Source organism: Citrus clementina, unplaced genomic scaffold, assembly GCF_000493195.1.
Source record: "Citrus clementina cultivar Clemenules unplaced genomic scaffold, Citrus_clementina_v1.0 scaffold_1, whole genome shotgun sequence".
NCBI classification, from domain to species: domain Eukaryota; kingdom Viridiplantae; phylum Streptophyta; class Magnoliopsida; order Sapindales; family Rutaceae; genus Citrus; species Citrus x clementina.
The window spans coordinates 1,220,240-1,245,412 of record NW_006263303.1 but is presented as its reverse complement, the minus strand read 5'-3'; the positions used below and the strand labels follow the sequence as shown (position 1 = coordinate 1,245,412).

The window sequence follows — 25,173 nt, the reverse complement described above, 5'->3', positions numbered from 1 at the left end:
CATTCGACCCGACGGCTAGCAGGAGCCGGGGGTATTATTGTCCGAAATGCTCTTTATTTTTCTGAAGCAAGATCGGAAAATGTAAGTTGGGTTATTTTGATGAATTAGATGGAAGTGTGGGTCATTTCTGTAAATTTTCCTTTTCAACGTTTCTTTTTTCATCTGGGTTTGGCCTGGAGACTCTGGCCTTGAGCTGTATGAGTATAATTGGAACAGTATTGTGTTTATGTGAAATTTCCGAGATTCGGACAAGAAGCATGTGATGTGGGGCTCTTTCTTTTTGTTGTGTCTTATTTGGTTTTGCAATCGTCTACGATTTCGGCACAAAGTTCAAACCAAAATTTAACCAATCTTCGCCGTTGATCGCGTCGGATCCTCCAAAGTAACATCATTGGACGGTTCACATTAATATACCGACGTTGTGTAAGAACACAACATTACAGTACCCGATCAAAAAACGGCACCGAAAGTACAGTTTTGACCACACGCCTCTCTGCTGCTTTTGTTTTGTTTTGTTTGTGAGTGGAAGCCAGCCAGTGAATCAGTGTCTCGTGAATCTAAAAGGAGATAATCTAAACTCTAGATTTTCACCATTAATTAGTTTTCTTTTTAAAGCATAAAAAACGGTTAGTTTTTTGACACGACCGTGACTCGTTGCCAGTGCTAGCTACCACCCGGCGTAGAATATCACCCACATATGTTTTCCCAATTTTTATATGAATATATTAATTAAATAGCATGCCATGATTGACCTAAGCAAGAAGATAATTATAAAAAAATAATAATAACAATAAGGTAAAATTATGAGATTTAACCAGCTGTCTTCTAAGCTAATAATAATTACTAAAATAGTATGATCTCATTTTTTTTTTTTGATTCAAGCACTCTTGATTATTTACAGATTTAATTATGAGAGTATTCTGATCCTTCTTTACTACCGGTGATGTGAACCTTTTGATAATCAACAATGAACCTTTTGATAATCAACAATTCGAGTGTAATTCGGCCGTGTAAGAAGCCGTGCCATGTGATGCGTTTGTGTTGTAGTTCCATGTTCTTGACCATTGCTGCCCAAAATCCGTAAAAATGTATGGGGCCAGTTTGTGATGTGCTAGGTTAATTGGAATTGATTAAGGTGACACGGCTTGATCAATATTGTGTTAAATACAAATTTAAAAGTTCTCAACACGTAAATTTATATGCGATACAATTATATGAATTAATATATCCGTTTGACAATTTACAAACACGAACTGAATAATCGATCACCCTGCGAAAAAAATTAGTGTGCAAATACGCGCATGATTGCCGCACACGGAAAGAGTCGTCTTTATTTTATTTTATTTTGAGCAGCGAAGTTGAGGAAACGACCGTACCGGCCAATTCGTTTGCGGTGGTTGAAGAAATGTCCAAGTTTGTAAATGGAAAATTACTCAAGAAGACAATTAATGTTGTTGATTCCATGCATATGGACAAGGAAAAAAACAAGTGTGTAAAAGAAGTGGAGGAGCGGTAGGGACAAACAATGCACGCTTAGTAAAAGTCAAATCTGAAACGAAACAAAATAACCATCCACTAATTAATTAAATTAAAATAAGTGTGTTGCGTTATTCTATCTCATACTTGGGGGCTTCCATTGGTTTAGGTTGTTTCCTGTTTGTTTTGTTGCAACGACTTTGAAATGTAGAACCATTAAACGTGTGCTTCTTGTAATTGAGCTATACAATTGTTCTATAACCATTTGGTTTTAAAATAATAGCCGACATATACGACTTTGTGATTATCTTCTACGCATATCATTAACGGCCAGATTGATTGAATTTAATGGTGCAATGATGGATCATCATCGTACACACACACACACACACACTATATATATATATATATATAAAAGACAAAATAGCAAATTAGCGTTTTTCAGTATTATACTCCAATTACAAATTAGCAGCTCTAATCTTAATCAGAAAATTTTGAAATTAGAGAGATTTATGCTTCAAATTAATTTATAGAAATTTATTTTTAAATAGTATGAAGACTTGATCACGTGAACTTTTTCCCACGAAATTTGGGACAAAAAATCATGTAAAAAGAGTAGGAATTCATGGTTTTTAGCCCAAAAAGAAATGCACATAAACCCAACGGACTTCATTATATTGACCCAATCTGTATTCCATTTATCTCGTATTCATACAAATGAGTACGAGTAGTTTACCTTCACCTAACCTCGTGGATGATATCAATTTTAATACAAAAATGAGGGTGTTTTTTTAAATGAGCAGGGTGCAAAAGGTCCAATTCTGTATTAAGCACAGGTGGTGTTACATCAAACACTCAAATGGGCCCAAAATAACTGTTTTCACGCATCCAGCTGCCCCAGTGAATCAAATTGCTCCAGCCAAGCCTTTCTGCAACAGTTACATCCTTCTGTTCGATCAAAATCACCAAAAAGATGGAAAAACTCAACTGAAGCATCATTGATTGTGCTTTGTTTCTATCTCTCAACAATCAGACACGCATGAATTGTGCTACACTTTTCTGAATCATAGCACAAGGATAGTTCCCAGACAGAACATGGTGTCAGTAATGAGATAAAACATATCTTGTCCAATTCAGGGACCCTATGATACTGACTGCCACGAGGCATGCCCACCACTGCAATCATCAACATCGAACATGAGCTAAACATTACATTTCTCCTGGGTATACTTTTCATTACTTTAATAATGACCTCACACTGTATGACCATCAAACTGATATTTCTAATTAAGCATAGCAGAATTTGTATTTCTAAGACGTCTCTTGTGAAGCAAAAGAAGAAGATTTAAAAAAAAAAAAAGACATAATTATGCCATTTAAGTGGAAATAGAGCATTCTTTTTACAGGAAAACAGAAACGCTGCAACATTTTTCCAAGCAGCTGTTTCTACATTCATCAAAGAAATTTAGCAAGGCAGGATCACGAGATGGGGCTGAAACAAAAACTCCCATATTTTTTTTTTTCCCATCTTATGTTTGATATGTGAAAAATTCTAAATTTCTAAGAACTGTGGCAACCCAAAAAGCAATTAAAGCTTCAAGCTCAAGCTTGAAGTGGATGAACTATGCACCAAAGTCGAAGATGTCGGAATACAACGTCTTTGTCTACTACTACTTCTCATTGCAGAAGCAGTTGGACAAGAGGATAATTGTGGACGAGGTACAGAATCGGATGACGACGAATACCTACTCGAATGGCTTCTCAATTTCTTCTTTTCCCCCTCTGTAACTCTATCGTCTGATCTAACTTGCCGAACCTTTGTTTCGTTCAAACCCGCTGGAAGAACACAGTTGCAGAGAAAACCTACAGATTATGAAAGAAGAATATTGTATAAGTGGCACATTGCACAGAGACAAACATTCCAAAGATGCAAGCTGGGAAGACCAGCTATACTCCTCTCTTGTTATGGAAAAAATCAGAAATACAATAAACAAATAAATAAAGTTGACTAACAATAGAATCGCAACAATGCAACAACATTTTAACAACTAAAACCCATTTCTATGAAATCAACTACACCTTCAATCATTTCTATATTTAGACAGCTGTATTAAAAACTTCACCAATGAAACTAACATCAGATAAACTTAGAAACTTCTGATTGATTAGTGCCTGACATATATATATTAGGCACTATTGAAGTTTAGCTCATCAGTAAAACAATCCATTTAATAACTAGGCATAGCAACCAATTAGATATTGTCCGCATCGAGTTTCACATACCCTTCACTGCCATAGATTGCTTTTGGACTTCATCCTTCGCTCAAAATGTATCTACCTATTTAGGAGAATAAGAACCCATAGAGTATAAAAACCTCCCAGGCTCGCCTTTGCTACCTTATGCTTCCTAGTTTACACATTCACCCATCTAAAGTATAAGTAAAACGAATGTCAACCTACACGCTGGTTACTTTGATTGGTAAATCCTGTAAGTGGTCTAAAATTCAAATCCCGCTCACACCGGCGTTAAAATAAAATTTATAATAAAAATACAGACATAGTTGCAAAATTTGACCAAAAAACAAAAACTTATAACATAATATTTGGATACATATACGTACATAACAAATGAAAATAATTCTTACCCAAGCGAGCGAGACGATTAACCCATCGAGGAATTGGTTTCCTAGTGAGCTTAAGACACACATCATTGCAGAAATGATTACAGTTCTTGGTGATTAGATGATACGTATTGCCAGAATACTCCTCGGCGAGTTTTTCCATAAACGCGCGCACTTCCCTCGGCCCGAGATCCGTTCTCCCGATCAATATCGACTTCCTAAACGTGAATCCCGGACACTGCTTCGGCTCCACTTCAAATATCCCCGTCGTCGAATGATCGTGCGCTCCGAATCCGTACTCAACGCCATGAACTGAAAAAAGAAAAAAAATAAAAATAAAAAACATTTTTTAAAAAAAAAAATCACCATAGAAATGACAAATTTGCCAAACGGATCATAGAATTAATACCTTGGACGCCAGAATGGTAGATCCCGAGGCCGAGCCAATAAGCGTAGCCATTCATCGGAGTTAAATCGTAGACGTTCAAATAAACCGGAACCGAACCGGTTTTTTTCTTCCGCGGAACCGTAACCATTCGGCAAAGCATTTTGTGCTTTGCTTTTGCTTTTGCTTTTGCTTTTGTTTAGCTCCGCTTTGGTGAAAAGAAAGAGAAGAGATAACAGAGGAGGAGGAGATGGAGTGTGACAGGCAGTGGGCGAGTAGGAGGGGTACTGCGGGGAGCTTCCTGCAATTAACGGAAACTTCTGGGGGTAAATTGGGAAATCAAGGCTCACAGTAGGAATTGTTTCGTGGATTTATTTTATTTGATAAGAATCTTCTACTTTGGTTCTACCGGCAGGGTGCCGAAAGCCGAAAGCGAATGCACCGTCACTCATCCTCGTGTTCCCGTTTCTTTATACTATTTTTTAATTAATTTTCGATTAACTTATTAATTAATTTATCTTAATTATTGAAAACTTAGCGGCTACAGCAGAGCCAGAGGAGCAAAGTGTACTATGTGGAGTGTGCTTCGTGGCCCGATTAGTCAGGATTTTGCAGAATACGCACTGGATTTTTGTTTTTGTATTTTTTTTGAAATCATTATTTATATGGAAGCACTGTAAAGTATATATTTAAAAAGAAAATGCGTTGGGCTTGAGTATGTCACGGATTTTAATGATAATTAATTTTTTACGGTTACGGAATTTAGGGGACATTTAGATAGATTAATTTAGGCGCAGATGTTCACGGTTAAGTTCGAAGTAAGTCGCCACTTCGGCCTTGGTCGGAGTGGTGGACTGCTGCCCTCACAATGCTTGTGAGGGCAGCGGTTCAAGCCCCCACAAAAGCATTTGTGGGGGCTAACGTGCTTATTTGTTTAATATTTCAAAAATTTTCTCTCCCTCGTGTAATACGAGTGGAGTATGGACATCCCTCTTCTGTAAGGGATTATTTGTCTGGGCATGTACTTCACAGAATTCAATGTAATAATATAAGTCTCAATCATGTATTTCTGATTGTAAATATCAGTGTAATATATCTGCTATAATAGCAGTTGTAACTATCTGTGTAATGCAGTAATATGATGATTAATCAATATTCAAAAAAAAAAGTTCGAAGTAAGTCTAAAAAAATATGGGGTAAAATCTGATTATATTAAATACTTATGTAAGTTTCAATTATATATATATTTTTTTAACATTATATTCCTTCGTCTTTGAGTTAATGGTACGTTTACTTCATAAAATGAAAATGGGTTGAGAATGTGAATGTGTTGGAATAAGAATGAGATTCTAATATTTATTTGACAAAAATAAATGAAAATGAGAGTGTATTGCAATGTTATTAATGTGTTTACTTGACAACATAAATGGGAATGAGGAATGGGAATAAGAATCAATTTACCAAAATACCCATAATATTAAATAATATAATTTTCATTAACTAGTTACATATATAAATATTATTATAAAAATGATATTAATTAAAAAATAAAATTAATAAAAAATTATGTTAATAATGATAATATTAATAAAAATAATTAATAAAAATTAATAAATTATTAACAATAATTAATAATAACTAAAATAATAAATTTAATAAAATTTATTAATAATAATATGACATTTAAAATAATAAAATTAATTGTGATTTGAACGAGAATAATTCGGGAAATATAAAAAAATTAGAAGGATACAAAAGTAAACAAGAGTTTCATTCTCATTCCCAACCCCCATGAGAATGAGATTCTCATATCTTATTCTCAAATTATGTGGGATCCACATATTTTATTCACATTTTTAAATTATATTTTGTCAAGTAAACATAAGTTTCATTCCAATTCCTTCATTCTCATCGCCTAAAACCTCAAGTAAACACACTATAAAAGAAATAAGATGTCGATCAGTCCAATCAAGGATTTTAACCAAATGTATTATATTTATTTGCAAGTGTAGAGTAAAATTTAATTGTATCAATCATAAATATACAAGCTTATATGAAAGAAAAAAAAATCTAATTTTGATTCGATATATGTTTTCAAAGAGTGAAGCTATGCTTACTTAGTTTAGATATTTAATTTGTATCTTAATTAATGTGTCAGAATATAAATTTACTGCATATTTGAATTAAAAATAATTACGCATAAAAAATAATCTATCACTTCAACTAATAATATATCAAACGCATTATTTACCACATTAATTGAAATACAAACTAAGTATTCCAATTAAGTAAGTTGAGTATTATTGATTTTCAAATTACGTTATATTATATAAATTTAAACTGACGAGAATCATGTTATAACTATCAGTAGCTTGAAAAATGCTTCTCTTTCGATTAATTTAGTAATTTTGACGAATATTAAATTGAGTTGTGCGCCTCGTAGAGATGTGAAGTGGAAGAATAGATGAACTTTGGATCCACGGGCAATCATAACATGCGCCGTACCGTCGGCTTCGGCACGAACTATCGCCCCGTGCTTATGCATTAAAGGCACGGGCGTTTGCTTCATAATTTTTTTTTATTTTTTTGGGATTAATTAACTGGGCATGAAGTTCCAAATGCATCAAAATTTTGGCGCTGATGATCTCGTTGCTTATATTAATTTAATTTGTTTGACAATTGCCATTGGTGAACGCCCGAATGGGGCTTATTGTCTAACGGCATTGATAGGTAATTTTTCTTTTCATAAAAATATAAAATATGAATACATTTCTTTTTAGACGTTGTTATTATGAGTAAATTTCTAAACTAATCTCAACATAATTTTTTATCAATTATGTGCCATAATATGATTGATTGATTGATTGAAAATTAAATAATAAAATATATTGTGTGCGTTATGCTTTTATTTAATCAATTATATAACGACAGATGAGACTGTGCAATCAATTTATGCGAGATATCCCCACCCCCCCCCCCCCCCCAAAGTTTGTCTTATAGTGATTCTTTTGTTTTTTTTGGTAGTGGAGTTTTTTTATCCTACATTGAATTTTTTTAATATATATATTAAATTATTTAGTATTTAAAAATTACATTAAGTATCGATTAATTTAGATTTAAGTCGGATAAGATTATTAGGACAGTAAAATTTTTCTAACATGTATTTAACGTAATTGTCTTTCTAATTCTCGAATCGAAGACCTTACTTAAGTTAAAACAATCTTTTACTAATTGATTTATGCACTTATTGGACTGTAGTGAAATATTTTAATTGTAGCAAGTATATCATTATCGTGTATATGTATAATTCAATACAAAAGTGTGAATGACTGTATAATATTTTATTATCCATTTTGTAAATTTATTATTCCTGCATGGTCTAAACGATTCCGAAAGTAAATTTATAATCAATTTGTAGAAATAACTCCATGATCCCAGAATTCAATACGGGTGAAATTCTGATATCTACATTAGCCCTAAAGTCGAAGTCTCGAAGATTCATAGTCAAAGATACTGGAATTTCGCTGGGTTAATTTGAAATATTCAAAATACATAAATGGATAAAGTAAGGTAATAGATGGTGGAACCAATTGCAGTCTAGTCCTTGATCCCCGTACGAAATTGATTTTGTCACGCACAAAATTTGGTTTCTTTTTTATAACTTTCATATATTGATAATTTATATATATATATATATATATATATATACACTCCAATTTAAAATTTATCAAAGAATAATTCAAAAATCTATCTAACAAACTTTGAAAAAAAATCCACCCCTATTCTCTATTTTGTCGAAAGGGAAAGCTGGTGCCATCAAAATGGGGGGGCCTTGTGATAATTATAATGTGTCAGATTCAAGTAGCTAGGCAACGTGAAATTATTGTTGCCAGTGGATGTCGGGTGCTGTATGGTCCACGCAACAGATCCGATAACAATTAATCATATCAATATAACCTACACGAAATGGGCAAAGATAAGGAAAGACACCATAATCCGAAGTTTCTCAATAAACACTTATTTACTTTTTAGAAATAGACAAAAGAAGCCCTCAATTAAATAACTGAGTAAAGATAGGGTCAATTTAATAATATTGTAATCTTTAAAATAATTAATATTATGTGAAAATGATCATTTGCTAAAAAAATAAATTAACTATATGATAAAATTTATTTTTAAAAATATTATGAGTTTTAAAAACAATCGTATAAATCTTATTATTAAACTGTTGTAAATTATTGGATTTGACATAGTATTAAATAAAATTTATTTATACATTTATCAACATATATATATATATATATATATGTATGATATTATTTATTGTGTATATATAATAATTGATACCTAAAATAAATATTTTATATTAGTAATTTTATCTTTTATTTTGTTATATCAACATAATTAGTAATAAAAATAATCTCTTTAAAGTTAATGATTTTATTCTTTAATTAATAAGGATAATTTTGTATTTTTATAATATATATGAGATTGTATTAAATATAAAATCGATTATCAAAATCAAAATTTAAAAAAACCACAACTTCCCTACTTTTCAAAGTTCTTTGTAAGACGAGATGATTTTTCCAAAAATATTTTTTTAAAAAAAATTTAACAATCACTAAAATTAACTTTTAATCTCTGAAAATTATTTTTGAGCCTTTCAATGTAATTACAAATGGACCCATAGCCCTTTCCTATCGGGTGGATTGGATATTTTTGTAACACTAGTGAGTATAGAAAATTGAGATGCACTTTATAGATTTGTTATAAAATAATCTTAATAGTTGTCTAAGTGTAAATATTAGTAATAATTGTTTAAAAAATTTATTTTTCATTTAAAATAAAGACAGGGACATTAATATATTATGATATTGTAATGTCCATTAAAACTTCTTAAATAACATAGCCACCAAAATTCATGTGCTGTGTTAATACTCTCACGAAACCGCGAGAGTAAGCTTATTTCTGAAACAATCGGAAGCGTTTCTTATTTTTGGGACAAATAGACCGACCAACGTAATGCTGATAATCCCCCAGTTAATTCCGAAAAGCCCCCACCTCCACAAAAATAACGGCTGCGATAATACGGCCCAGATAGGAAATATGGGCTTGATCTCAATTGTTTGTGTGAAGGCCGAACGACGATTCGTTTAAAAATACGTACGACACGTCGGTTTGTATTCAAAGGCAACAAAGCCTCCTCCTCCCTCTCAATTCCCAAACTCAAAACCCTCAAATAAATACATAGCAAATCAAAATTCGGAGTCTCATGGCTGGCCTAATCCGCTCTGCAGCACAACGAACACTTTTCTCTTCTTATTCCGCTACCTCGAAAGCCCTAATTAACGGACTCCATTGCCAATCACGAAATGCCATCTCAACATTTCCGTTCCAATCGAGTCCCTACTCCACTGATACAATTACCAAATCGCCCTTCGAAGCTAACATTCTCAGAATCCTCCGCAATGAAATCGAGTACCAGATCGAGTACGCCCCTCCTCAACAGGTAACTACAACAACTTGCACATTGTTATAAATATTTTCATTTGCTTTCTATTTGTTTCCCGGGAAACAAAATGATTTTTTTTTCTTTTTTAAAAAAATTCCGGCGATCACATTCACATAGCCTGCTACGAAATTCAATTCGTATACAGTTGAAGATCAACCAGGAAAGCAATTAATGATAATGAAGGCGAAATATGGAGAGATTGAAGATATCGAAATCAAAGTCTCAATGGTTGATGCTGTCGAAGTAGTTCCTAAACCTGGAGACGACAGCACCGGTGAAAACGTGCGTCTTCATATTAGCTTGTTAGTTTGCATATCCAAGGAAAATTATTCTGATGCCATTGAGTGCTGGTGCTCTGCATGGCCAGATTCTTTAGTAATTCATAAACTTTATGTGCGTACCAATGATAACAAGCGCCCTAGTCTTTACAAGGGACCTCATTTTGGGTATGATTATATTTTCAATACTACCCTAAAAGCTGCTTTTGAGGTCTTTGGTTTGGTATCTTAGTTTTGATATGTGATTACTGTTTCTCAGGTCTGTGTGTGAAAAGCTTCAGAAGGTGTTTCGGCGGTACTTGGAGGCAAGAGGGGTAAATGATGAACTCTGTGCTTTCTTGCACGAGTATATGATAAATAAGGATAGAATTGAACTTATTACATGGTTGGGAAAGATTAAGTCTTTGGTTGAAAAATAAATGAACTTTGTTCACGGTGCCTTTATAAGGCTGCTTGTTAAATTCGTAATTTTGCATTGATTAGCGTGACCAGTTGGCTGTTATCATGCTTTGTTGTTAGAGGTTTTGACTACTTATAGAATGTAGCTACTCAAATATGAAATACAATTCAAAGTAATTGATATCTCAATGTGTTATGGACTTCTTCTGCTTTTATTTTCTAGTCCTATTTTGAGATTCCCAGCAGAGATTGACGAATTATGCTGGCACTGGCAACTGTTTTATGTGTATAAGTTTGTTTAGTTGTGTAGATGATGAGATTTATTTTTCATGCTATAATTTGATAATATCCATAATGATTGCTCAACAGATTGTTTCTTAAATATTTTGATTTTATAAAAGGGAAACTAGAAGAAAGATTTGTTTTTGGGTCTAAATTTCTCCAATATTTGCCTCCAAAAGATTAAAGATTCAATCACTGTTGGTGTGTTAAGAATGCCTAATATTGGGCCTTATGGATAGTCATGATTCTTCTTCTTGGTACTTCTGATTCTCTGGAGATGCACAATATTACAGGATATTATCTCCATGACTTTTCTGCTAGTTTGATAAAATATTACTTTCGAATCTTATTTTTCTCTCTTGCGCATGGGCTAAAACGATAACCATTTTATTCCTCTCGAATCTTATGGAAATAGAGGTGAAATAATCAAATGGATGGTTGTATCGGAATTGTTAATAGTTGAACACATTGTATCAGTTGTTTGTTAGTGAACCTTCAATTAATCTGACCACGACAACATCTCAATAAACAACGTGGTATGATCAAAGGTCTTTACTTTCTTACCTGCTCATTTTCTATTATACCAGCTGTGCAAATGTACTTTCTTTGTTAACCAATCTTCAAGTCTGCTGGTATGTAGTTAGCGCATACTGTCTTTTGGTTGAGAGAAAGTAGAATATGATTGCTGCTTAGGCATCAATAGTCTCTCTACATATTTGGTCTGAAGTTTATGTCTATGTGCTTGTAGGACTGGAGTGATAGATATAAAAGTTTCCAAATGAGACACCATCAGATTGAAAAAATTGAAAAAAAAAAAGAAATCATACACATGTAAATTTACTTTCATTGGATCAAGATATTCCCAATCTGATTCTATCATTATTGAATTCACAAATTGAACGAAAAGACACCAACTGCGCAGGCCATCTGTTGGTTGCACTAGGGCCAGGAACCATGTGGCAGATTGCTCAAGACATTATGTGTGGGGGTAAACTCCTACAGCATCATGATCAGGATACTCTTTCTGTGATAAAATTTAGACAAGGCTGATGCTGCTATATGTGTACGCGTGGTAATGGGCAAAGATGAGTGTTATTGAACCGGGTAATTTTTAAAAACCTCCCCTGAGGTTTGAGCTTGTTGTAAGTAGATGGCGAGAATTGGTTTATTTGTAAAAAAACCCCCCACCGTCAGTTAATTTTAACATTGACCGTTAGTTGACTGTGCAAAGACAATATTACCCTTAACAATAGTTTGTAGACGGAAATAACTAAAAAATAAAATAAAATTGTTGGTTATTTTACTCTCTTTAAATTATTGATATTTTCTTAAAGTTCCTACAAAAAAGATAAAATTAAAAACTTGAAAAATCCTCTTTAAATTATTGATATTTCCTTAAAGTTCCTATAAGAAAGATAAAATTAAAAACTTGAAAATGAAATAGTTATAATTTTTACCTATGATATTGTAAATCTTTGGAATTGACAGGGATAACATTGTCAAAAAATAGGGTTTGTGCTTTTCGCGCCAACAATTTTAGTTTTTTTTTTAGTTATGTCAATCTACAAACTATTGTTAAGGGCAATATTGTCTTTGCACAGTCAACTAACGGTCAATGTTAAAATTAACTGACGGTAGGGGGTTTTTTACAAATAAACGGATTCTCGCCATCTACTTGCAACAAGTCCAAACCTCAGGGGAGGTTTTTAAAAATTACCCTTATTGAACCACAAAACCATAGTAGGTCCTTGTTATCATCTTGTGAGAGATTTAAATTGCTTTCACTAATTTGACTGAGATACTAATATATATAGTGATGGTGGTGAGATGGACTACATATGTTATGCACTGTTTGTGCAGTCCTGATCTTAAAAACATTTTAGGTGATGTATCAAGGGTGGTGGGTGTTATAATGTTTAAATGGTTAGCATAAGTTTCCAAATCAACTCAAACTGGATATAAAATTTTCCAGTGAATTAATGAGACTGATTCCTCAAGCCATCTGCTTTACAGTGTTATTTTTCCATGACTTAAATCTTTTTCCTATAACTTCATTCATTTTCCATTGTTATATTGACATTTTTTTTAGATCAGATTTATTATGTATGTATTTTATGGCATTGTGTTTGCAGGACTGATTAGATAAGAGAAAGTTTACTAGACTACTCCTAATCATCATGTTTATCCATCTCATGCGCCGCTGTGTTTTTGGATTTCTTTAACATATATTGTTGTGAGCTCTCTCTCATATTCAAGGTTTTTGTAAACAGTAAGAAGGTTGCATTCAGCTAGTGTCCGTGAAAAAATAATCTGCAATAGTATATACTTTTAAGATCATTCAAGCTTTCCTTAGTTAAACTTGTGCATTTTTACACTGGCTTAGTTTGAATTGAAGGTGAATCGGGGCCAATTATTGTTTTGTATGCAGTTGAAGGAGACGCTTAGGCTAAGTTGTGGATTCACCCATGCAAGAATCCAGAGATTGATTTTCACTTTTTATTTTGGAGAAAGGCAGTGGATTATGTCGGCAGGACCCCCGTTTAAATATTGTTAGATGTGGGTATAGCTTCATAATTATTCATTATGGTCACATTACATTGATTTTTTATTATTTTTTGTCAAAAACCATAAAGGCTGATTAATTATTGCAGCCACCTAATTTGTCTTCCAAGATTAGCCAAGTCAAATCTACAGTCCTGAGGTTGCTTGTCTTTTACACAATCTTGGATTATGGTGTTTGATGTAAATTCATCGAAAGTCATAGTAACATAAACTGCCGCAGGCATCTATTTAGTAAATGAGCCGAAGCTTTTCCCAGTTCTACTTGCTTGTTTGTTTTTAAACGTGAACACGCCGATAAAGGAGATTTAAAAGGTATTGTTTCATGTTTTTTTTTCTCAGTATATTAAACTATATCGTATCTGAAGACTATATTAGGTTCCGATTAATCTATATTCGAGTCAGGTAGGATCATTAAGACGGTAAAATTGTTCTAACAAATATTTAACGTAATTATATTTTTAAGTCTCGAACCGAGTATCTTGATAAACCTATAACAGTCCTATGCCAACTAATCTCCAAACTTGTTGGTTTGTTCCATCCGTGGTGGATGTAATGACCTCTGTCCTTTTAGTTATTGACACACCGAAATTCATCAGGTGCAGGCTCCGGAAGTGTATGAAATGCTATTATCTTGACCCTATACAAGAATAGTAAAATCCAATCCTGATCCAACAGTGAAGGCAAATGAATTGCCCATTGCATATTATGATCTCCATTATTTGGCATGTCCCATTTTTATTTTCCCAGATTCCTAATTATCGACTTACTGTGTCTTGTATTCTTATCCATTCTGCTTGGTTCCAATTCGCCAGAAATCTGTTTGTTTGAGTGCTTAAAAGCAACATCCATTCATCCAAGGCCTAACTCATGGCACTTCATAAAAACTTTTTGCGTTGAGGGGACAAGTATAATGAGGCTGACGATGGAGAAGTTGAATTTGGAGCAAATGGGAAGTGCCCATTTGTTGGGTCCAGCCAGGTTAGCATACAACTTAACTTTACCAACCATATGAAGAAATTAATAAGGAATTATGATAGATGTGATGCAATCTAGGCTGACTATCACCAATATTTTAATACAAAATAAAATCTTTTCTAGATTTTGAGATCAGTTGTTGAAAACGACACAGGACATGCTTCTCAATAGAGGACAAAAATACTTGCATTTAATTGAAGTAAATAGAACACGTCTTAATCTAAATTCATCGAATTCCCCCATTTGGGTTTCTCCTTGTAGTGTTGACAAATTCACACGTTACCTCTTTGGTCTGATTTTAGGGTCATTTTAGTTTTATATAAAATTTGAATAAGCAGTACTATGTAACTATGTATCGAATTAGATGTATAAGGGGAAAGTTGTGAAGAATGTGAGATCTTTTTAAGTTTTAACTGCTAAATGTCATTATTGCAAAGATTTTACTTTTAACTGTCTATGCAAGTTTGATTTTGAAGTTTAGTTTTTCTGCATGTTGGTTCAAAATTTTTGGAAAATAACCCTTGTGTGTTTCAGATTATTCTTAATGTTTGTGCCATGCTTAGGATACTATACACACTGATTATTCACAAACCAATGCAAGCGTCTAGGTTTGAATAAAATTAAAGTTAGAACATGTAAGGACAAATGAAAAATGAAAAACTCTCAAAACTTCTTTGTGAATAATATACATGATAATTAACAAAATCTCAATTAGGATGCTATGAAAATTAAGTTAAAAATAAAGATAAAAAAAATATCTAGAAGAAACTTGATCAGAGCTTGAGTGACAAATCAAGCTTCTTCATTTCCTCTTGATTATTTTTCAAACCACCGCCACCATTTTCCCACCAATAATTCCTTGTTGCCCCATGATCTACCTGAGAAGAAGAGCCCATCATATTTCTAACTAAGCTGAATCTACGGGATGATGTTGCTGCAGCCGCTGTTGAATAATAATTCTCCATTGAAGATAACCTTCCAATTGCTGGTTGCTGCTCAATAGGAGGCCTAGACCAATTGTTATGTCCATAAATATTTCCATTCCCATGAGAAGTAGATGTATGACTAGGCTTGTGAATCATTGAGTGAACTTGAATTCCAAGAGACCTATTATAAGCAGCACCGTGGAGAGGAAGTGAAGAGATGCTAGAGTAGTGATTTTGGTGCAAGTATGGCTGCCCAAAAGCGAAAGGTGAGGCTGCTGTGTATGTGCCTATTCTTTGACCTCTTTTTGCTAAAGTTCTCTCTCTTTTATGAGCATTTTGGTGCCCACCAAGAGCTTGTGAGCTGTAGAATTTTCTTTGGCAGTAGTTGCATGAGAACACTCTTTGCTCAGAGGGGTGATCATTAGTTGCGTGAGGAGTTTCTGAAGAAATTTGAGATGATGAGCCCGTGTTGTTTAGGCTGTCAATGAGATTGAGCTCTTGATTGAAACCTTGATCATCAGAATCACTTCTATCAAGGTTTAGATCAAACGAAAGAGTAGCTTTTGCTTCTTCTTCATGATCCCCTACTTTGTTTTCCTCCGGAGTTGAGATGATGCTCGATGCCTCTGAAGGGCTTGGATCTTTACTAAGTGATTCCATAAGAGAGAAAACTTGTTGAGCCTATGCTCTCTTTATTGGTTGGTTAGGAAAAATGAAAAAGGGGATAATACAGTCTTTTGATGGGAATTATTTAGTATAAATGTTTTTTGTTCTACTATATATGGCAAGGATTCACTATTCCCAACTTTTTTCTAAAAAATCATAGGTACCGGTGGGTTACACACACATACAAACAGGTAGCAACATCTATCCATCATAGAGCTGACATTTCTTGATAGATCGTTTCTTGAGTGCTTGTCATTGGACTGCATGTATGCTCATCAAGGCCAGTGATTTCACTAGACAATTTTCAGATACTGAAATGCTCATATCATAGTGTCCTCTTTATTCTTGCATGCTGCTGGTGTTAGGTTGTTATGGCCATGTGCAAGCTCTCAAAAAATATCATGGGGGACAAAAGTAGACCACACAACTCTCCTATGTACTTCGAAGGGTCACTATGTCTCTTGTTATTATATGCTTTGAGCTGCTTGTTCTTCTTCTCCTTTTGTGGGGCTCTTTCTACTTCCTCAGATGGGTGTTTTTAGCTTCTCATTTTTTAAAATATTTTCTTTTCTTTTCTTTTTTTCCGTTCTTTCTTTCTTTATCTTCTTCTTTTTTATGAAGATTCCTCCATGCTTGTCAATTCAATTAACCCATTTATGAGTTCCACGAATGTCACAACAAAAATTCGTAGGATTTTTTTTTTAATATATTTTTTATATTTTTAGGATTCGTTTATTTTAACTTTTTGACAGTTGTGTTATGTTATTTAAACCAACCAAACAATTAGTAGTATTATCAAATTCGATTCGAAACTTGTGAATTCAGCTGCGTTAAATACTTGTTGGAAAAATTTTTACCGCCCTAGTGGTTTTACCCAGCTCACATGTGAATTAATCGGATCCAATGTGATCTCGGATACTAGATGATTTAATGCACCGAAAAAATATTCATAATGATAGAAAGTTTTTATTCTACAATAACAACATAACTATGTCAAACAAATTCTCATAAAGCAAAAATTTAAGAGACATATTTAAGTCTCCCAAGACCTTATTTGAATTAGATGTTAGAGCATAGAAAAGCAATAATAAACCAAAAAATATCTTAGAAATTAATTAATCTGTAGCCATACATGGAAATGGCCTTCTTCTTTTCTTCATGGGTGGATTAGATGAATAATAAGTTAGAAGGGGGGCAATAAGGTAAAACACCACATTAGATGTCATGATCAAATTAGGTTTGTCGTATGTGCCGTGAAAGGTGGGGGCCAAGAGGAATGGCCGACAAAGAAATGGTAAAGGGCTAAAGGCCTATGTGGAGTCCCTCTCCTTTCGTAGTGCTGGGTCATGTTTAAGCATAAGTTTGTTGGATATTTTAATTATTAGTTTAAACATGAACAAATCCCCATAATTAAACCCCTGGAGATAAGCACTACCTTAGCTTTAATTAGCTTTTTTTCAACTAAATACTTTATTATAGCCAACTGATATCTTTTCATCCAATTAAAACCCCCACATCAAAAAAGTTCCGAAAAGAAAGAAGAAATGTGCGAATACAGTGGACTTTGGCATTTTATTTGTATTGGGTGTTTTAATTTGTTTATGGAATACAAAACACCCCATATGATTCTTTAGACAATTAAGTTGTCTAATCAGATTGAACCAAATCTCTTTTTGAGATCTCTTGTCTAGTCTTAATAAACAAATCCATACATGCAAATGAAATTGAAACCCTTCCAAAAAAGAAACCCATGAAAGTGTTATATCGTTTCCCTTACTTTCCCCTCAACCGTACCCATTAGCCTTTGAGAAACTTGCATGGCCAAGTGGCTCTGTCTTGTGTGTTTAATTACCAAACGAAAGTCGTTTATGCTCACTTCTTTTCTTAAAAAAAACCCAGTTGCTTTCTCATTTTCGGTGGGTGGCGATTATTCTCTTTTGTATCCACTAAATTCTTTGCTGGTACATTTAATACAATATGTAAAAGTACCATTAAGTTAGGTAAATTAACATGAAGCTAAAATAGTTATGGAGAGATCATTTGTCGACATGAATTTTCCCATTTCCAGAAAGTTATGTGCATGGTCATGCCTTAGAGAAACTGTTTGTTTAAACCTAAGAAAACATGTAACTTTATGTCAAAACATGCCTTTGTGTCAAAGTTCAACTCAATTGGGTCTAGAAAAAGGGAGAAAAAAAAAATTTCTGTTCCCCAAAAAAAAATAAAAATTATTTTGTGAACACGACCACCAACTTGAGCTATATCATAAGTGTTAAAGTGATTTTCTTAGCTTTCACTCGTTCTTTCTATTAAGAGTTGTCTAATTAAATTTTAGCTAAATACAAATATACGTCAAAGTAACAGCTTGTGATAATCAAAAGACAGTTTTTTTTTTTTTTTTAGTGTTAGTTGGTTCAATTATTAGAATGTTTAGGATGATAATAATACAACAGATTTAAGTTTAAAATTTTAACCAATTGCTAATATTCATTAAAAAAATGTACGATTTTAACGGAGCTTCAGGCACTGCTTCGGCTTCGTCAGCCCAACATGTTAAAATCTTTGATGAGCATGACGAGGCCAAGAGACTGTAAAGCCTACATTCAGTTCGGCTTACAATTCTTGAAGAGTTGAGCTTTTAACACCCCTAAAATATCCGTATAACACCCCTTTTTATTTCCCTAAAATTTCTATTTTAATTTACTAACCCATAAATTTAAATTAATAATCTTGTCATTAAATTTCACCCTAAAAAGAATATTTCTTTTATTTTTTTTATAAACCACATGCAAATCCTAAAAACTTAAATTATTTTCTTTCTTCTTGCTACATAATCTTTATTTTCATTATTCTAAATTCTAAAAAAATATTTTCAATTAAAATTTAAAATATAAATATAAATATTTGAAATGGGGTGGGTGTGAAAATATTGTTAGAGAATAATTTATTTAATTATTTAATCACATTTTCATTCAAAACAAAAAAGGAACTAATTTATTTTTGGTATGTGGCTAATTTTAATTAAAGAGGGATGTCAAAATGCCTACTCTTTTTAAAACTATTAAAATGTTATATATTTGAATAGGCCTTTTGACGCTCGTAAAAATTCATCTTAAAACTCTTTTTCAATTGAAATTACTTAAATAACCTAACGCACATTAATTCATTTATTGTTTGAATGGAAAGTTAATTAAATACTTAGATAAATTATTCTTTTAATAATTTTTTACACCCACCAATTTCATAATTTATATTTATATTTTAAATTTTAGTTGATTTTTCTTGAGAAATTATAAGATTTTAGAGTTATCAAGACAGAAATAATATAATAAAATTTTTAAGATAAATTTAATATTTTATGATTTGTATGCCATTTAAAAAAGATTGATAAAATTTTATGAAAAGATAGTTAATTTTAGTTTATGAATTTGTACTTTATTAATTAGATTGAAGGTATTTTAGAAAATAAATTCAAAATGGATGTTATAAAGATTTTAGAAAAGTGTGAAAAGCTCCACTCTATTTACATCTTTTCGTTGGGGAATTTTGGATCCCACCACATAGGCAAAGTTGATGAGAGTGAAAAAAATGCACCACCCAAAATAAAAATGAGTTTTCACACATTAGAGAAATTGAAATAAGGAAAGCAAAGCAATCCATTTAATTTGTGCACATCATTTGTGTGGACAATAGAATAGGATCATCTTTTGATTTGAGTTCTATTAAACTTTTAAAGATACTTTATTATGTGTTTTTTTGTGGTAGTGTATAGGTAAGATTTAACTTTTTTATTTCTTTTATTTATTAACTATCAATCAGCACCTAAATTATTTGCTCAAAACATGATCAAATCAAGAGAAAATCATGACTTGTGGACAATTGACAAACTTTGATTGCCTTGAATGTACTATAAATAAGGGCATGTAATAAGACGCAATACACTTCACATATTTTTTTCCTTTCATTTATATTAGAGCTCGCCTACCAGCACTCTTCTATTACTCTTATAATACTCCTATTATATTACAATTACAAATAAGAATAAATACAAAGATAATTAAGTAATTAATCCCACTTATATTTTTCTCTCGATTCAATTTATTTTATTTGCATGGTATTATTATTATTTTTATTATCATTAAAACAATCTGAATTTAAGATGTAAGTTTCTAACCCAAAACAAAATTCTTATGATAAACATAGCAACCAAATTAGGATACAACTTATCAAACAAATTATATAGATATTTTACCCCACTATAAACAATTTCTTAAGGATTCTCACACTAATTGTTGTAAATAAGTTTAAAGGTGAAATAAAAATTGTACTATACCCATAAAATATTCATTATTTTCTAAGATTTTTCTTTTAATTTTTTTAGAAATTAAATAATAAAAAAGTTTGAAGAGAAGAATATAGATATTAAGACTGTAAAGTGAAAAAAATTATTAGAAATTAAAAGATTTATAAATGAAAAAAGTGTTTATTGAAAAAAAGGGTATCTTTTGTGTTAAACGAAATATAATTGGAAAATGGGTTACAAACTTTTAGAGGGGGGTCAATAGTTTGACTTTCTATTTAGACTCATACCAAATCTTAATTTTTTTTTTTAGAAGAAAGAAACAATCAAAGAAAGCTTGTGCTAGTACTTAGGTGTGCCAAAACAAATAAATGAACCAGATCATAAATGAATTGCGTCAAAATTTGAGGGATTCAAATTCAAATCACTATTAAACGAATGGTAACTTTAGGATTCATATTTGATTCATTTATTAGATGAATATTTGCTTTGTTTGCTATACAAAATTAATTAATTGAATCAAATTTGGATTAGTTTATAATTCATTTACAAAAATAATAATTAATAAGCAAAAATAAAATAGAAAACCACAAAATTAACATCCCATAAAATACAAACAAATTTTAAACCAATAAACATACCAATGATTTCAAACTCGAATCCGATTCGTTTACTTAACGAATCAAATCGAATTCATCCATTTGTTAAACGAATCGATTTTTTTCAAACATAAACTTGTTTAATTTGAAAAAAATCGTATCGAATAAACGAATCCTGACTCAAATTGCCACCCCTATTAATAATAGTCACTTAATGTGAAAGTAATTTGGTTTATATTTTTCATCACATGTGAACAGGGGGGAATTCAGATACAAAGTGGGCATCAAAACTTAAGATTGGAGCCAAAATTAGGATCAGAATAATGTAATCAAGTAATCTAGTAAAATTATAAAAGACCGAGGTTGCAACAAAACGGATATGGACCAAATTACTAGTCCATAATGTAATTCACAACCAGCCGAGTTTTTTTTTTTTGAAATGGAGAACTTTGATTAAGCACTTGAGGGAAAAGACAAGCATAGTTGCATGAGCTGGAATTTCTTCCAATCAAGTTACACACCCCATATTACTAATAAGATATTTAGCTAATTTATGAACGGTCTGGTTGGTATTCCTCAACACATGAATGATTTTGAAGCGATCTTTCACAACTATACAATTTTAAATCTAGACAATTAATCATGATATTTCCTTCATATTTCTTTTTAAACCTTTTACCAAGTTGACAACAATCTTTGAGGTTGATTCAACAAGCAGAGTTGCTAGTTGCGCTTATAACTGACTTAATTCCTTTGTACTCTTGCATGTAAGTCTTACATGATCAAAGAAAGCAACCTAATTTTCTTATAATATGGCACTTGTGCCTTACAACTTCAATAAAGTTGCTTTCGCAGACCCTCTTAAGGACCAATATTCATTCTCGGGAAAATGACACCCTAACTCCTAAAGTGTCTTGATGTAAAGATAAAAATCCTAGATATTTTAGAAATTGACAGGCGAGTCCCTTTTTCGATTTGTTGTTTTCTTGAAATCGATATACTATTTTGTATGTCTTTAAAAGTGGAATTGGATGGCATGTTCAATGTCCCCCAATAACATTTTATATTTTGATTGCTTAAAAATATCTAATGAAAGTAAGACTCCGTATCTGTTCTTGGACCACTCGAAGGGTACATGCGTATCGGCCTAAAATTGGGGAAATTTATAAAAATAGCCGTAATATTTGAAAGTTCTGTTCTAGGGTCTTTTTATCTAAATCACGTCCAGCTTCCTTTTGTAGGCTTCCCTTTGTTGTAAATTGGCCTGCTTTTGTTTGATTTCCTAACTTCTCCAGGATGACCCCATAATTAAGTTCAAATTACTCGTGTCCCAATAAAACGAACGGCCAATAGAATCCAAACCAAACAGCAAAGCAATATTGAATGTCGATTTTACCATAGCTTTATGTCCCCTATAAATGTTTAGCCTCTCACTATGCTCTTTGTCAATTAGCTCAAAGAAAATATCAACCATGGCCAAATACAAATTCATGTCACCTATAATTCCAGTGCTCATCGTTTTCACTTTTGTCAAAGACTGTCACTCAATCTCTACAGCAATGCCTCCAGATCATCCTTGGCCAGCCCCAGTACCCCCTTCACCTTCTTACATCGCTGGTCCGGGTATGGATCCTTACACGGAGGTAACCCCATATCCTGTGGTTCCAGCCTCGGATCCTCACACGGCAGTACCCACATCTCCAGTGGTGCCCGCCCCGGAATCTTACCTCGCGGTACCTACGATTCCTGAGTTTCCAGCTCCGAATTTCTCTCCACCCGTATCCGAGCCTGGGCCCACATCACCGGAACCATATCCATCCCCCCCGGTTCCACGTCGTTTCAGAGGAATCAAAGCAGCATATTGGCCATCGTTTAATGACTTTCCAGCTTCTTCAATCGACACGTCTTATTTCACTCATATTTACTACGCATTCCTCTTGCCTGAGCCGAACACTTTCAAACTTAATGTCACTTTATTAGACCACGCAAAATTACTTGAGCTAGTAGGCACCCTTCGTGTCCAAAACTCACATATCAAAATTCTTTTATCAATAGGAGGAGGAGGTAGCGACCCAAATGTGTTCTCCAAAATGGCTAGCACTAAAGAAACTCGTGCAATATTCATAAATTCAACAATTGAAATTGCAAGAAAGTATGGTTTTGATGGTGTTGATTTGGATTGGGAATTTCCAGCTAATGATCAAGATATGTCAAATCTTGCATTGTTATTTAAACAATGGCGAACATCTATAAATCAAGAAGCCAGGATCACTAATACTTCACCTCTTTTATTAACTGCAGCGGTATATTTTGCTTCAAGATTTACAATATATGGTGGACCTAGAGGTTATCCAATTGAGGCAATTAACAAATACATGAATTGGGTTAGTCCAATGTGCTTTGATTATCATGGGTCATGGGAAAATTTCACCGGGTTACATGCCGCACTAAATGATCCTAGAAGTAACATTAGTACAAGCTATGGAATCGGGTCATGGATTCAAGCCGGGGTACCGGCCCAGAAGCTGGTGATGGGGCTACCATTATATGGGCGAACATGGAAGCTTAAGGATCCGGATGTCAACGGAATCGGCGCTCCGGCTTTGGGAGTTGGACCCGGTGATGGAGTCTTGACTTACAATCAAATTGTTAAATTTAACATGGAGGGTACCGCAGCTGTTGTGTTCGATGCAACGCCTGTGGCTTATCATTCTTTTGCTGGGGACTCTTGGATTGGGTATGATGATGTGCTGTCCATTAAACTCAAGGTTCAGTTTGCCAAATCAAAGGGCTTAGGTGGGTATTTCTTTTGGGCTATTGGCCAAGACAAGGATTGGACTCTCTCAAAACAAGGTAGTTTAATATCAATTTCTACTTATACTACTTACTATTTATCATTTTAATTGTATAGTTACGAAATAATATTCCATTTTAGATCAACTTTAACACAGTCATTATCCATTTATAAATGAAATGTGAGTTACTTTTTGAGTAATTAATCTATCTTATACTTTGTATTATGGTTGGCTCTGCAGCTTCAATAGCATGGCGATGACGATGATACCGTTTGGAAGCTCCTGGATTTCAACGGGTTAAATCAAAATTTTATTTCATTTACTGTATCATTCTCCTCGTTTTGATTGAAGGTTCAAGTCTTTTTATGTGTATTATGTGGTGATAAAGTAGATTTTTAACTAAACTTCAAATGAACTATATTCAAGTAGGTTAAAATAGACTTCTGATTGTATATCAATAGAATTGTAATGTAATGTAGTGCCATGTAATTTATAATCTTAATTATATATGACTGCACGTGATATATCATATATGGGTGACGGGTGCTTATTCAACCATTAACAACCTCCGTTTTGTTTTTAAATAGAGAATGTCAAAGTTTAATTTTGCATGAAATTTATGTAAATCATTTTAGTTAGTAAATCATTGGAAAGAAACTGGAAATAGAATATTTTCTTTGCCTTTTCCTTTTTGGGCTTTGATACCATACAATTCTTGCTTTATTTTTTAATTTTAGAAACATAACTAAGAAGCTTGGGAAATTTATAGTAATAACCAAAAAAAATTCCCTTTTTTTCATTTTAACCCCCAAAAAATATTTCTATCAACATTAGCCATTAAACAACATTTGAGACCAAAATACCCCTCCCTCATCTCTCCCCCAACACTCCATTTCACTCATCTCTCCCAAACCGATCCAACTCCCATCATCGGCGGCGACATCAACCCTCGTCGGCGGCGGCTCCATCTCTCACCGGCATCCGATCTACGATCTACAACCTTCAACAAAATCTAGGTTAGTCATTTTTCTTATTTTCATTAATTTAAAATGAGATTTTAGAATAATAATAGTTATAGCTTGAGATTAATAGTGGTGGTGATGATGTTTGTGGTGGTTGGTGGTGTTTGGGAGTATTGTTTTCGATTTTGGAGTGATTGTGCTTAATTTTGCGGGTGGGGAGGGAGGGGAGCAGGGCGCGCGCGCGCCCATCGCTGGGCAGCAGCGCGCGGCACGCTGTCGCACCAGATTTGGTGCGACAGCAGGCGCTGTCGCACAAGCTCGGGTGCGACAGGCGCGCGCCCGTCGCACAAGCTCGGGTGCGACAGGCGCGCGCCCGTCGCACAAGCTCGGGTGCGACAGGCGCGCGCCCGTCGCACAAGCTCTGGTGCGACAGGG

General features: G+C 33.4%; 4 protein-coding genes across 4 annotated transcripts; 2 read left to right on the top strand and 2 right to left on the bottom strand.

The window, feature by feature from the left end:
- Window positions 1–2,835: 2,835 nt before the first annotated feature.
- LOC18053791 (deSI-like protein At4g17486) lies at window positions 2,836–4,914 on the bottom strand. Its single transcript, XM_006450252.2, has 3 exons — window positions 4,507–4,914; window positions 4,122–4,409; window positions 2,836–3,339 (listed from the first exon to the last, which is right to left on the bottom strand). The coding sequence occupies exons 1-3, from the start codon at window positions 4,643–4,645 to the stop codon at window positions 3,065–3,067; spliced, it is 702 nt and encodes a 233-aa protein (XP_006450315.1). The 5' UTR covers window positions 4,646–4,914; the 3' UTR covers window positions 2,836–3,064.
- Window positions 4,915–9,682: 4,768 nt separating this feature from the next.
- On the top strand, window positions 9,683–10,793 carry LOC18053790 (uncharacterized protein At2g39795, mitochondrial). Its single transcript, XM_006450251.2, has 3 exons — window positions 9,683–9,991; window positions 10,112–10,440; window positions 10,532–10,793. The coding sequence occupies exons 1-3, from the start codon at window positions 9,755–9,757 to the stop codon at window positions 10,689–10,691; spliced, it is 726 nt and encodes a 241-aa protein (XP_006450314.1). The 5' UTR covers window positions 9,683–9,754; the 3' UTR covers window positions 10,692–10,793.
- Window positions 10,794–15,263: 4,470 nt separating this feature from the next.
- LOC18053789 (zinc finger protein 3) lies at window positions 15,264–16,076 on the bottom strand. Its single transcript, XM_006450250.1, has one exon. It carries the CDS (start codon window positions 16,074–16,076, stop codon window positions 15,264–15,266), a length of 813 nt encoding a protein of 270 aa, XP_006450313.1.
- Window positions 16,077–22,399: 6,323 nt separating this feature from the next.
- Window positions 22,400–24,059, top strand: LOC18053788 (acidic mammalian chitinase). The gene is made up of 2 exons (XM_024178392.1): window positions 22,400–23,834; window positions 24,017–24,059. The coding sequence occupies exons 1-2, from the start codon at window positions 22,400–22,402 to the stop codon at window positions 24,034–24,036; spliced, it is 1,455 nt and encodes a 484-aa protein (XP_024034160.1). The 3' UTR covers window positions 24,037–24,059.
- Window positions 24,060–25,173: the final 1,114 nt, after the last annotated feature.